Source organism: Hippopotamus amphibius, chromosome 9 (assembly GCF_030028045.1).
Source record: "Hippopotamus amphibius kiboko isolate mHipAmp2 chromosome 9, mHipAmp2.hap2, whole genome shotgun sequence".
NCBI classification, from domain to species: domain Eukaryota; kingdom Metazoa; phylum Chordata; class Mammalia; order Artiodactyla; family Hippopotamidae; genus Hippopotamus; species Hippopotamus amphibius.
Window position 1 is genome coordinate 49,280,325 of NC_080194.1, and position 15,256 is coordinate 49,295,580.

General features: G+C 35.6%; 1 protein-coding gene across 1 annotated transcript; it reads left to right on the top strand.

Moving 5' to 3' along the window:
- Positions 1-3,603: 3,603 nt before the first annotated feature.
- On the top strand, positions 3,604-14,905 carry MMP13 (matrix metallopeptidase 13). The gene is made up of 10 exons (XM_057750968.1): positions 3,604-3,733; positions 3,822-4,063; positions 4,741-4,889; positions 5,069-5,194; positions 7,012-7,173; positions 8,618-8,735; positions 9,803-9,936; positions 10,898-11,057; positions 12,822-12,919; positions 13,591-14,905. Exons 1-10 carry the CDS (start codon positions 3,614-3,616, stop codon positions 13,689-13,691), a joined length of 1,410 nt encoding a protein of 469 aa, XP_057606951.1. The 5' UTR covers positions 3,604-3,613; the 3' UTR covers positions 13,692-14,905.
- The last annotated feature ends 351 nt before the right edge of the window (positions 14,906-15,256 follow it).

A 15,256-nucleotide genomic window follows, 5' to 3' on the forward strand; every position in this document is an offset into this window, starting at 1 on the left:
TTCTATTTTATTTCTTTTGTGGATCAACTCAGGATGAATGCAGGCCTCTGAAGATGATGCAATTCAGATGCTGAAAGTAAATGACCCCCTCAGTTGCTGACCTTCTGCTTTGTAGCTTCAGCATCTAAAACAGTGGATTATGCCAGGATTGCGCATAAGTAGGTTAAGTAGGTTAGGTGGGGCACTCTTACATCTTAATCTAGGGTGTAAATATGATGAAGTGTTTAAATTCTAGTTTAGTTCTCTTTTTTTAAGAGCACGTGAGCCCATTTCATGGGGTCATGGGCAAAAAAAAAAAAAAAAACAAGGACAGAATGAAAGAAAATCTGAGACTAGAACAAAGCAAAGCAACCATCAGAGAATGCTTTAAAAAATCATTACTTCATGCAGTTACAGAGTCAAATCATTTACCTTTTAGAAAAATAAAGATGCTATTAGTCGCTGTCATTATCAACAACACTCTAAACTGAAGCCAAATTTTTTTTATCTTAAAGGCAGTTTGATTTACAGAATTTTCATAATTTTAACCCAACTCAGATGACCCATTGTTTCTATTATTTCTAATCTTGAATGCCCCTGTGCTTTACTGAAGGGTTGTTTATAGACATTTTCGGTTCTCTTCCGGGTGATGTTTTGGACTTAGAAACTGATGATGACATACGTTTTAAAAAGTCCCATATGGCTTGTGTCTGAATCAGCAGTAGATACACATACCTACACATATCTAATTTTGTCTGCAGTTTTGCTTGCTCATTCTACAAGTTTTCAAATTTCCCAGTGATTCGTAAGCTTGTTAGAACCATTTGTATATACCAGCTCAGCCTCATTGTGTTAAAGGTGTCATTTGAAACCACAAACCACTTCACCAGTGGTGACCAGAAGGCTTGGTTTTCATTTTAACAATTAACCTGAGATAAGGACTTGTGTTGACAAGCAGTTTGCCAACACATTTCCATGTGGTGACACATCCTGATCCCTGTGTGAAACCACTCCTCCCCGAACAATAGCCTATAGTCAAGCAGTCTGATGATTTTCCTAAGAAATCAATTTCCACTTTAATCTTTTGAGGAATTTTTATTTATTCCACTTCTTAGGGGAATTCACAATCTTCTTAAATTGTGAAATGTGTAACAACATGTTCTCATTAACCTTTCTGCATTTTATATCTGCACTGTTTATATTCTTAAATGAAATAAGAAACTAATAAAATATAAAAGTTGTTTCATAGTAAGCATAATTTTTAAAGTTGAAAAATGGTGACATTTATTTTTATTGTTCATTAAAAATGTTTCTTTATGGGGGAGATGATATTGTAATCACCCCAAGTAAAAGGCTCTTATCCTTCCATCATCATAGTGACTAGCATAGTATTCGGCATAGTTGATGCCCAGTCAGTATTCATTGATTTAATAACTAAAAGGGCTTTAAAAAATTCTAGTTTCAGGTGGTAACATTTATATAAATATATGAAGATCTATAAGTACAGTTAACCTATTTGATTCTTTTCACCCACTTTCAAACATTAAATAAAATGGCACTCGTTTTTAAATTTCTTCTTCTAGGACTTCTTTTTTTGTTATCTAGTGTGACTTTTAAAGATCATAAAAAATATTGGTAAAAGCAAATGCTTTCTAATGAAGTGATTTCTTAATAGATGAATCAAATTTTTGGATAAATTTTCACTTAATCTCAAAATTAAATTTTATACATGGAAAAGACTTAAAGCAAATTATTATTTTGCATTGCTGTTTGAGCCCAAATCTAATCTTGAACTCATTGGAAATAATCTATTGTAAGGATCTATTTGGCTCTATTTTGGCTAAAAGCATAATAAATTTCCCTCAAGTGATTGCTTACATTTGATAGGTTTCTCTGGTTTTCTCTGAGGTACTGGCTCATTTAGATTGTGGCATTTTACCCATATGTTGGCATACCCTTTATCTACTCACCCTAATCTGTATTCATGCTCCTTCTGTTTGTCTTAGTATTTACTGACCTAAGCTTCTCTCTGACTCTTAATCACTTAAATTACATTTTCAGTCGTGCAATTAATCTTAAGATCACGACCCATATTTCTCTACCCATTTACATCTGCCAGGGACCAAAGATGGCATTCTGATTTCATGGTATTAAATGTGTGAAGTTCTAAAGGGAATAACAGACTAGAGGCCCCTAAAGGACTATTTTCTGGAGTTGTTGGACCAAAGGTGCTTCCATTATTCAAACTTGAAAATGAAAATAAACTTGAAAATGGCCATAGAGTCCTAGTTTTCCTGAGCACTGCCAGAGGTGTGGGAACCAAGCAGCTCTGTTTTTGAGAAAATATCTGAGCATGCATGGAATAGAGGTCATATTCCATGGCTGCTAAAAACACGAAGTCTACTGGTCTGGATTCAAATGCTGGTAGTAGCATTTATTAACCAAATCACCTTAAATGAATATTTAACTTCTCTGTGTCTCAGATTATTCATACGTAAAGTGAAAAACAAGCCTTCCAACAGTACCTACTTCATAAGGCTGTGGTAAGGATTAAATGAGGTAATGCCTTAAAAAATTTTTTTTTACTTTATTGGCTGCGTTGGGTCTTCGTTGCTGCACGCAGGCTTTCTGTAGTTGTGGAGAGTGGGGGCTACTCTTCGTTGGGGTATGTGGGCATCTCATTGTGGTGGCTTCTCTTGTTGCAGAGCAGGGCTCTAGGCATGCGGGGTTCAGTATATTTGTGGCACGTGGGCTCATTAGTTGTGGCTCATGGGCTCTAGAGCACAGGCTCAGTATTTGTGGCCTATGGGCTTAGTAGCTCTGCGGCATGTGGGATCTTCCTGGACCAGGGCTCGAACAAGTGTCCCCTGCCTTGGCAGGCAGATTCTTAACCACTGTGCTACCAGGGAAGCCTGATAATGCCTTTTAAATCTAGCATGTAGTAATCCCTCAATATGTGTTAGCTATTATATTCTATTCTAATACATTCTTCTACTTCTGTGTGGACCTGTAGGGAATGCGTGCAGGGCTCCATGTTTGTTGAGAGGTCACAGCAGTGCTTTTAAATTCCAACCACAGCACTCAATCCTCGGATGAGTCTCCATGCTTGGTTTTGGTCCAATCGTGTGGCCTTCAGGTATGCATAATATTTTCCTCTTAGGTGCTCTGGAGAAAATGAAGTTTAGAACTAACCGGTTATAAACATTATGGAAACAAGACTAGATTTCTTTTTATGGAAGTAAGTGTACCATCTTGATATTCTTGTCTAAAATAGTAAACGTAGCTACTTTCCTACAGAGGGGAAAACATTTTTGCCAAGTGAAGTGAAAATTTTACTCTGCTTCTTCCCACAATAGCCATAAATATGCTGAGGCCATTATTTTGCCAGATGGTTTTTGAGACCCTGCTGAAATGAGAGAAGGTTTCATTTTATATTTCCCTCAAGTTCTACCACAAACCACACTTCTTGGAAGCAAAAAAAAAAAAAAAAAAAAGTCCCCATGTAAGCATGTTTACCTTTAACTGACTAGGAAGTTGAAACTTGTCTGTAAACGATGACTCACCATCAAAGGCCTATAAAAGTAAAGGTACTTGTCTGTGCAAAGGCAGCAGCCTCCCGGCACAATCATTCAAGATGCACCCAGGTGTCCTGGCTGCCTTCCTCTTCTTGAGCTGGACTTGTTGTTGGTCCCTGCCCCTTCCCAATGATGGAGATTCTGAAGATTTGTCCGAGGAAGACTTCCAGATTGCAGAGGTAGAGTATTTTGCCAATCTCAATGGTGTGATGCATCTCATAAATGTCCTTCTCTTTTAAAAGTGGGTCATTTTGGTCTCTTTCCTAGAACTATCTGAAATCATACTATTATCCTTTGAATCCTGCTGGAATCCTGAAGAAAACTGCAGTAAGCTCCGTGGTTGACAGGCTTAGAGAAATGCAATCTTTTTTCGGCTTAGAGGTGACTGGCAAACTTGATGATAACACCTTAGACATCATGAAAAAACCGAGATGTGGGGTCCCTGATGTGGGTGAATACAATGTTTTTCCTCGAACTCTCAAATGGTCCAAAATGAACTTAACCTACAGGTAAATCATAGAGTATCTTTCTTTAATATTTGTCATTTTTTGTAGTATCTGATGTCTAATTTTCAGCACAAGCTACAGATGACAGAACATGTGTGGCCCATTGTTTTACATAGGCCTTAGATATTAAACTGGAAGTTAAGTAGGTCCAGGAATTACTTTAACACTGTTGATGAGAATATCTCATAACATCTATTATTGTTACATTAATCCAGCATTATTTTTCATTGCAAATCTCAATGTATTTCTTTCAGATATAAAATCAGAATAGAAGTAAAACTAGTTTCAAGAAAATTTGCAAATGTAGTAATCAGGCCTATTTATTATAACTGCTAAAAATGGAGAGTTTCATTCTCTCTATGAACTTTAGAGAACCACTTCATTTGCTTAGGCTATAGTGATACAAAACTTTTAGCATGCAATTTAAGTTTTATTAAACATCTAAATACTTTAAATTTAAGATGTCAAATCATCAAATATTTGGAGATACTCAAATATCTGAATTCTTCATTTTTTAGTCTTTGTATAGCATCATAAAAGTTTTTTGAAACAATGGACCTCTGATAGAACTTTTAGAGAAACCATTGCATTTTGAGTTGAAAAGCAGTATTCCAAGAAAATATATTCTAAAATAGCTTTCACCTTCCAAAAATTTGATTGAAACTTTTTCTGTTGAATAGAATTGTGAATTATACCCCTGATTTGACTCATTCTGAAGTTGAAAAGGCATTCAGAAAAGCCTTCAAAGTTTGGTCTGATGTGACACCTCTGAATTTTACCAGAATTCACAGTGGCACTGCTGATATCATGATCTCTTTTGGAGCTAAAGGTAATGATGTAGAATAATTTTTGAACATTTTTATATTCTGCTCCTTAATTGGCACCATTCTTTTATTCCTTCTTTCAGTTATTTATTAATTTTTACAGAATTCATCAAAAATTCACCAAGTGCCTGTGCTAGGCACTACTGGGTATAATTAGATTCTTAACTCTTGTTTTTGTGTGTAGAGCATGGTGACTTCTACCCATTTGACGGACCTTCTGGTCTGTTGGCTCACGCTTTTCCTCCTGGACCAAATTATGGAGGGGATGCCCATTTTGATGATGATGAAACCTGGACAAGTAGTTCCAAAGGTAATATTTCGTATAAAGATATAATTCGTGAATATCAGATTAGGTTAGACCATTAACCCATTGATAAGGAGTTAAGAAGCATACTGTAAATTCAAGGGATACTAGCTAACTTTGAAACAGGATCAAAATGCTTTCTGTCAACCAAGGTGTTGTTATTGTGGATTACTTTTGACATGTTGAAGAAGTAGAGTCTATTACAAATATAAATCTAAAAACTATTATGGCTAAATACATAGATCATAAATGAGTTGGATGTGAGTTCAAATAGTTTTTTCCCTTATAGAAATAGTAATGGCACAAGTCCAGTCAAATTTCTGTTCTCTGTTATATGAGTTACTTGTTTTAGACTTGTCTATACCACTGATTTTACAAATACTACTCTAACAAATCAATATAGTGTCTTACTCCAGAATGCATGAGACAAACCAGATTAAATTGTATTTACAAGAGCAAAATGAAACTGACTGTTGAGTGAATTCAGTCAATAGTTGAATCTTCAAGGTTCAAACGAATTGGGAATGTTAATTTAGGCAGAAAAGCCATATTATCCCAACTAGGACTTAATTTTGGAGCTATATGTACTCTTAGTTGCTACAATTAGAAGGTAGTCTTCAAAAAACAGCTAATTTTTATTATTCATTTAAATAAAAAGAATAATTTTTCCAACAAGTAAAACTGGGCCTTGAATAGTCAATGTCTCAATGCCTATGCCTCCAATCTGTCCTTGGAGGGAAAGGTGAGAATTTACATATTTAAGGTCTGAATATTTCACAGGTAAGAATGATTTTAGGAAGAAAGAACAACACCTAGTATTGTTAAAAACAGTCACGGTAAGCCTCAGTTTTTGGTTCCTGCGTAAATTCTGGGTTTGAAATATTTAACTGAAATGAATGAAAACATCCACAAGTCGGGATTAATTTTTCGGCTGAAGGCCAAGAATGGTACCCACTGATAGTCATTTCAACGAAGAATTACTTGTCACTCAGACTATCATAAACTTTGATCACTCTTAGGGTCTGCATAATTCGCTAAGTTCATTATACATTTTCTTCATGCATAGGCTATGATAGCAAAGGGTATTTAAGGTCAAATTGAAACCACTGGCTCCAGCTTTCATGTGTTCTTTTTCTTCTAATAGTTTATTATTTTTTTTTTTTCCAATTTAAAATACCAGTATTAGGAGGCTCAAAAATTGGTGGAAAGAGTGACTGGTGGAAATAATGTAAATACATTGACACAGTAGTCTTTGAGAACAGAGGAAAGTTGGCCAATCATGACCAGAGTTTCTGTTTCTTTAAATTCTAGAGTCTAGAGATATTCTGGAATAGATCATTTGGTTGGAATCTGTTCCCAAGTAGATTCCCGGAGATCCTATTTAGTGCATCCTCTATGCTTGGTCATCATACCTTTGGATGCTGCCTCCTGTTTAGATGATGTTCTAGGCAGCAGCCTAGATATGTATTACCCTATATTTTTTCCCATGAGTTTCCAATTAAGGTCATCACCGTCTACTTTCCTCACTTGACATGAGAAAACAAAGAGCAAATCAGGATTACTAGTGTCTTTACAATAAATCTTTACTGATTACTAATCAATGTGTTGATATTCTATGCTGTAATCAAAGAGGGCACCAAATTATTTATAATGATTAAATCAATGTTTTAAATCTCCCTTTAAGCAACTGAATATTAACTTTAAAAAGGGAGCAAAATAGCCAAGAAAGAGAAATGTGACATACCAAATAGATGAAGAAAATAATATTGTGTGAAGTGGTCGTTGGAGGACTTTGTTTTCTCAGTTTCTTTGTTTTCTTACAGGTTACAACCTGTTTCTTGTTGCTGCCCATGAGTTTGGCCATTCCCTAGGTCTGGACCACTCCAAGGACCCAGGAGCACTCATGTTTCCCATCTATACCTACACTGGCAAAAGCCACTTTATGCTTCCTGATGATGATGTACAAGGGATTCAGTCTCTCTATGGTAACTATTAGTTTATTAATTTAACAGCAGAAGAGAGGTATACATTCATTTTCTAAACTATTAGTGAATTTACCATTACCAATATTGCTGTCCTGGTTTTGTTATTAAAACCTGGGAAAGCATGCTTAATCAAACTACCTGCTGAAGTAGAAAATTTTCCATTCTCCATAGTTTTTGCAGAATGTAACTCCTCATGTTTGTATTTTATGCATTGCAAGGTACATTTGATACCCTCACAATACCTCTGACATAAGAAAGGAAAATATTTTATTCTCCATTTAAGCAATGAAGAAACTAAGCCTGCGGAATTTAAGTAGTGTTATTGACATTAACACCGCTGGGTGAAACACAGCTGGAGGGTAACACAGCTTTTGGCACAGCTTTCACCCAGCTTATACAGGGAGAATGTGAAGTTTTAACCAGCTTTTGTAAATTCTGCATATTCTTTCATCCACTCCCGTTTGCCACAGTAGAAACCATCCAAGTGGCCTGTGGTAGTTTTTAATCAACATCTACAGTGACCATTTGTAAGAATCTCTTCCTTTTTTTTTCCTTCCAATTTTCAGTAATATTTACAAAATAGCTAAACCGCAACCCAAACAAGCAAAAGTACCTACCATAAATAGAAGTAATGCCACAGTACACAGTCATCAGTGTAAACACTTCTCAAACACAGAGCTCAGCAAATTTCTTGAGGCCACACCAACCTATTATTTTTCCTTCTGGATTTAAATCTACTACAGCAGCTAGTGTAGGCATAGGCAAGAATTTTGCAATTTTTACTGTTTCTACAATATCTTGACTGACGGACTTAATGATAGAACTAATAGCATCTAGGTAGAGAAAAAAAAGTTTAGAATTATTTTGTGTACTGCACCCCTTTTGCACTCATGTGAGCTGGTGGAAAAGTTACCCACATGTGGCAAGTCACACCAGAGTGGCTGAAGGCCTGGCTTTCCTCTGAGATGCAGCTGCACTGTGGTAAGCTAGTAAAGCAACATGAGTTGATGCTGACGGCTCATAAAATAGGCAAGAGAAAGAGCCCAAATGAGGGCTCCCACAGAGATGACCTGCCGCTAGAAATGGCGTTGAGGAATGTATTTCTCAAGAGAAGTCCATCAAAGCATGGTTGTGCAAAGCATGGGGAAAGTTTCCTCAAAGTCTTTTGCTCCCTCCCCCCACCCCATTTCTATCACTAACCTCAAGAAAGCTAAATTTGTAGCTGAGATGATTCTCAAGAGTCTTGAAGGATGAAAACAGAAGGAAAAGTCCCATAGGCAAGACTTTGGTAACCATGGGGGAAAGAAGTAGGATTACAGGTTCTTTGGAGCATTATGTAGGGGTGGCAGGACTTACTGCCATGCCTGGAGGAAACCCTTCCTGCTCTCCATTGGCAGGATCAGGTCATCCTCAGTAACTTCTTTCACTCATTTCATGACTACAGGTCCAGGAGATGAAGATCCCAACCCTAGACATCCCAAAACGCCAGACAAATGTGATCCTTCCTTATCCCTTGATGCCATTACCAGTCTCCGGGGAGAAACATTGATCTTTAAAGACAGGTACTCTTGATATTATTTTATAAAACCTGTATGTAATAAACATTTGTGAAGCCATGTCTTCAAACTGCTGAAACATGTGGTCAAAATTCCAAAGAAAGATGAAGTTAGTGAAAATAATAGAACTTTAGGCAGATTATTTATATATTTAAGATGAAGTAAATAACTGATGGATAAATGTTTTAGTTTTCAATGGATAATCTTGGCATTGTACAGCTTTCTCCCATCCAAGTACTAACCAGGCCCGACCCTGCTTAGCTTCCGAGATCGGGCGCGTTCAGGGTGGTATGGCCGTAGACTGTACAGCTTTCTTTTACGTCTTTGATTGTAGTTTTTCTCATAACGACATATTTACAAAGTAAATATAGAAATACAATTTATTTAAAAAACACAATTATCGAAATCAATTACCATATTAGTAAACTGTTACTCATAATTGCACATGAATTCCTTTTGATATGGAAAAACTTTGGTTCTGGCAACATATGTTGGAATTTGAGAGAGGAAGTACAAATCTATAGGTGATGAAAAATGAAATACTAATTTTTAATTTTGATATTATTTTAATATCTTTATTTGTTCATTTACTCATTAATCAACTAATAGTTCCCTTATCTGTGATCCTATAGCATCCCTACCTCCTCTATATTAGCTCTAATTCCATTGTGCTCCAGTATTCTCTTATGCATCTGTCTCCCCAGGCCATGAGATCTTGAGAGCACAGTTTGTGTCATTCATGTTTACCATCCAGAGCCCAACACAGTGTCTGGCGCATTTGCTTGCCACTTGCAAGATATGCAAAATTGAACAAAGCATGGGCCCAGCCCACACTTGGAGCCTTCAGAAAGGTTCTGTGAGATTTTAGACTTCAATAGTTTAGGCTAGAGTTAAGATAGCAACAGCTTGTTTAACTGGCACTTAAGGGAAGTGGAAATCTTTCCCCTTCACAGGTGCTATGGAATGGTTGTGTCTAACTTACCTGTATTGATGTGGAGACAGGTGGCTAGCAGGGTAGACATACTGCACTTAAAAAAGTGATGGCATACTCTGCATTTTTACTTTTGTGTTAGATTCTTCTGGCGTCTGCATCCTCAGCAGGTTGACGCAGAGCTGTTTTTAACAAAATCCTTTTGGCCAGAGCTTCCCAACCGCATTGATGCTGCATATGAGCACCCTTCCCGTGATCTTATCTTTATCTTTAGAGGTAAGCTTTCCACCAGGGAGAACTCCCACCTGTCCAGAGCAGGCAGTGATGAATTTGATACCACCAGAGACTTAAAAAAATGATCATTGTCAAAAATAAACCTAAATTAAGAATCAAGTGTAGCAAAATGGGAACCAGAAGGCACCTGAAACCTTTCTACCAAGTGTCCCCAAATTTGACAAGTAAAGAGTCTACATTATTACTTATATCCACTCTTTATTTCAAGGCAATCATGTCAGTTTTTTTCTCTTATTTCCTCTTAAAAATATTTACTAATCAAATGCTATAACAATGTACATTCTGAAAAATTGAAGAAAATTATCCATAATAATTCCCCCTTCTAAAAAATAAATTTATTTTCTCACTCTATTTTCTAGTCTTTCACCATCTGTAATATGTATTTTAAATATTTATATTCATAATGTATATACATTTTAATATTCTACTTGTTCCCTTGACATAGGTTCCCAAATTGCTATTCCAGTTTCATGATCATAATTTATAATGGCTACGTAGCATTTTACTGACATCATTTCTATTGTTTGACTATTATAATTAATGCTATAATGAAGTTACTTTTTAGAGAAGAAAATAACTTTCTAATGGTATAAAATTTGAGTTTTCAGTTTAACTTCCTATTCCTACTGCACTGCTTATTCATACAGAAATCTTAATGTATTTTTCACCCAGTTCCAAATTTAATACACAGAGATAACAAATTGCCAAACTAATTATGATATTTTGTTGGCTATACTTACAATTAGGAAATTAGGATCTTATATCCTATTTCTTTGTTTGAAGAATGTGCATATTTTTGTGTTTCATAAACATGGTGACCACAAACACTGACTAATTTATTTCTAAATATGTGAAATGAGCCTTTCTTTGTTAAAGTAAATGTTTATGTATGTGAGTTTTAATAGATTCCCTTGTAATAAGACAATTCTTTTACTTATTCTAGGCAGAAAATTTTGGGCTCTTAATGGTTATGATATTCTGGAAGGTTATCCCAAAAAAATATCCGAACTGGGATTTCCAAAAGAGGTTAAAAAGATAAGTGCAGCTGTTCACTTTGAGGATTCAGGGAAGACGCTCTTCTTCTCAGGAAACCAAGTCTGGAGGTATGGCAGCCATACTTACTGACCCATCATCTTATGTCATAGAGGCAAAGTGAGTCTCGAAAATCTCTTGCTACTTAAAATTATCTTATACATTATTTTAAATGTTAAACCAGTCATTCGTTACTCTTCCTGCAGGTAGTCCCTAACACAGGTATTTAAAAGTCTCAAGTGCTCTTGAATATACACATATAATTCTTGCCCCTTCTGGGCCACTCTTTTCTTTCTTAGCCATTTGTTGTTCTTCAACCATGGCAAAACTCTCTCTCTTATTTTGACATCTTCATTCCTTGTAATCTTTCTCCTGGATACTCTTACTTGTCATCCTCTCCTAATATACATGGAGCTTCATCTTCTGTGGTCAGAGAAGACACAAGAATAGGTACAGGGAAAGAATGAGTGAGAGAAGGCCACAATTTCTAGAGTCTGTTGATCCACTGGAGAGGTTGGCCAGGAAGCTGCTAGGCTTGTAGTTTGTGAAGCCAGCCCCTTCTGAAGAACAAGTAGACCTGGAGTATCTGAAACATATGTAGAGCTCAAGGCAGCATTGACATTGGCAATATTTATGAGCCCAAATCCATGTCTGTATTCAGGGATGGTTATCTCATAGGTACACAATACTTGAAATTTTTAAAATGGTGGCTTTACTTCCTCTATACACATACACATATATATACACTCACGCATGCATGTACATACATACATTCCTACATATCTTCTTTACCTTTTGGCTTCTTTATTTGTGATAATGACCCTCACGACTTTAAATATTACTGCCAGGTTCTATTTGTACTAGTGTTCCAGTCCCTTTACCCTATATGAGGTCTATGGTTCAGTCAAGATGGATTGCTTACCATATCTCAAATGCGCTGTGCTTTTATCTCCCCATAACCTTCCCTTAGCAATTTTCTTTGCTAGCAGTCTTTCCTTATATCTCTCTCTCTTGAAATTCTATCCATTGTTTAAAATTAACTTGAAAGTTTTTCTTGATCACCGCATTCAAAGTTATCTCCCTTCTCATGTAACTCCCATGACATCTCATGTTTACTTCCTCATGAGGTTTAGCCCCTATTGCCTAGTGTTGCAGTTTTGTGTGTATATGTCTTAGCTTTCTTGATAATTCAGTGATTCTTATCTTTTACCTATTGAAGCATACCTCAAGAATATAAAAAAATCTCATTGGTAACAATACATCACAGGAGTCTGTTCTCCTAGGTTAATTTCAGAGTGTGTATGGTTGGCTAGGGTGTGAGTATGTGCAGGGAAAGAGGAGTATGGAATATATAGTTATGGGAGGGGAAAGCTATGTTCCCCTTCCTGGCTTTATTTCCATCAAATGCCTCTATAACTTTTTAGTGCAGAAATTGAACCTTGAATAGTTTGACATCCATTACTGCACTTAGCAAGTTGTCTTACACATAGTGGGGGCTCAACAGATAATTGTTCAATGTGTAAACATACATTTATTTCACTCTAAGAACAGTTTCCTAATAATATACTCTTATAACAGCTATAAAATTTTGAAATGGAAATGAGCTTATAATTGTCTTTACAGAGATAGTCTTTAGGCAAGTCAGAATACTCACCAGGTATCCACTATATACTCAGCAGTATAATTCCTAATTCTAAAAAGCTACCAGATGTTTCAAATGGACTTAAAAATTTGAAACTTTTGCCAATTTTGAGAGCTGCCACTATACTCATTGTATTATTTCTAAAGTAATTTACCTACAACCTAATTAAGAGTTTCCTTTTCTTTTTAAATAGCTATGATGATACTAACCATATGATGGATAACCCCAGACTAATAGAAGAGGACTTCCCAGGAATTGGTGATAAAGTAGATGCTGTCTACGAGAAAAATGGTAACTAGTTTCATTGCACTGACCTTAATGGAGGGCTTCTATAGCCCCTCAAAATCATTTCCTTATGAAGGAATTTCATGCAGAACTTAGATGTGCTAATAAATGTCTGGCAGTTAAGGGATTAGTCATTCTTGTGTGACTACTTAGACAGCAAACAAAAATTAATATGCTTAGAATAAATGAGAATTTTACTTAATGACTGCTAATTCTATGAATAAAAGATGACAAATCTTAAACAATAACTTAAATTTAAAGATATTAAGATGCAGAGAGTATTGCCATAATTCAAATCAGGGGTGGAGTGGAAAGTAATTTACATATGAAGACCAATAATCATAGCATATAATGATTTCTTTTGCTTTAATTATGGAAAGGGATATTATCTCTAACTTACAGCAAATAACCAATATCAATAACTCAAGCATCAAAACTGGAACTCCTGCCAATACAGCAATTAATTCAAGGTGACAATTTAGGAGAGCCGGAGACCTTTATATCTTTCCCTCTCTTAAATTATAAGCAATACATTAAAGCATTAGTGGTATTTATAAAGATAAGCATTGAAATGTTAAAAAAAAAAGGTGAATCTAACAGATTGGGTTTTTAATGGTAACTAGAGTAAAACATTATTTTCAAACTCTGAAATTTTCTTTTTGGTCTCTTTCTTATAGGTTACATCTATTTTTTCAATGGGCCCATACAGTTTGAATACAGCATCTGGAGTAACCGTATTGTTCGTGTCATGCCAACAAATTCCCTATTGTGGTGTTAAGTGTTTTCAAAATATTGTTATTTAAATCTTGGAGAGCATTTGGGATAACACTTCCAGACATTTTTTGGGGGGTCATGGAGGGGAGCGATGTCAAGGGAAAGCTTAGTTCTGTGAACAAGCTTCTGTAAGTTATGTTTGAATATTTAGTATCTATACAGCTATGCGTGGCTGGAACCACATTGAGTTTTAAAGTCATGAAACTCATTATCTCTAGGGATCACCTAATTCTTGTGTGCTATGCAAAAGCAGTAGCTGACAATACTCAACATCAAAAATTGGATATATGGCCTGTCAAAGAGAGTTAGCTTAGTATATTCATAAGGAAACATTACAGACATAAAAGTAAATCATATTTATATAATTAATGAATCATCTTTACTAAATAGTATAAAATAGTATGAAAATGCAATTTGGGGGGAGCATATGACAGCCATACACAAACAACAATAAGCCAAAGGGAAATGTCTGTAATAAATATATTGTAGACAATTTTCCAAAGAAATAACTTGGATTTTGCACTAAAATAGTTGGGTGTACATGTCCCTCTTCATTCAGACACTAAGGAAATATCAAAGTCACTAAAGGTAGCAGACAAAGACTAATGGTGAGGACAGTAGACATGGCCTTTGTATTCTTTTTAATTTTCACTTTTGGCAATGACTCAAGGACTACTTTCAAAGAAGACAAATATTTCTTTTCGTGTTTATAGACGACAAAGAGAGATGATCTCTCTTTGAATTAAAACATTTCAGGTCTTTCAAAAATATCAAAGTAAATTAAAATTAACAAAATGACCCAAGGTCACAGCATCACTTTTTCATAAATCATCTGATTATTTAAGACTAAAAGTAGTGTTTTAACCCTATTTTATCTAGACAATTGTTTTAATTGTCCAGTTTACCTTGGATATATAAGCTGTTTTTGAAAGAAATAGACTAAAATATATCTTATAAATTGGAAGTATATATATCAAAACAGAGATAGCCAAAATAAAGAAAACAGTCTATTGGATTATGGTCCTCTTGAAGAATGAAACTATGCCTTTTCTCTCTTTTTTTTTCCTTAATCCCTGAGAACTTTTTACAGTGCCTGGCACTTGGTATTTATTGAATATATGAATGGCCATCAAGGGAAGAACAATTATGTTGAGAGATCATGTTCATAAACACTCAGGCAGAGAAAAGAAAGTGTATTATATATGCAAAATGTATTAGCAAGTGTTTATATTGTTTATAATAAAAAGTTATTTTCAACAGACATTGTCGTATGGTATATTTTTGTCTTTTGGTGTAATTTAAGCTTTCCTCACACAAAGAGTGTCCATTTAAATCATTCCTTTCTCTTACCAATGTTTTGGTCTTTTGTTTGTTTGGTTTTTATAAGAACAGTAAATCCAGATTCAGCGTTAACTATACCAGGCTTTGTTAACTCAAGTTCTGGTAGAGTTTGTTCAGCCTCGTGCTGATGAGCCCCTTTTTCTGGGCCAGCTCCCCTTCCCTAGATCGAGCCCACAGGTTCCTCGGAATCTTCTCTGCTGAGAGTATTGCTTGGTAATGAAGTGGAGA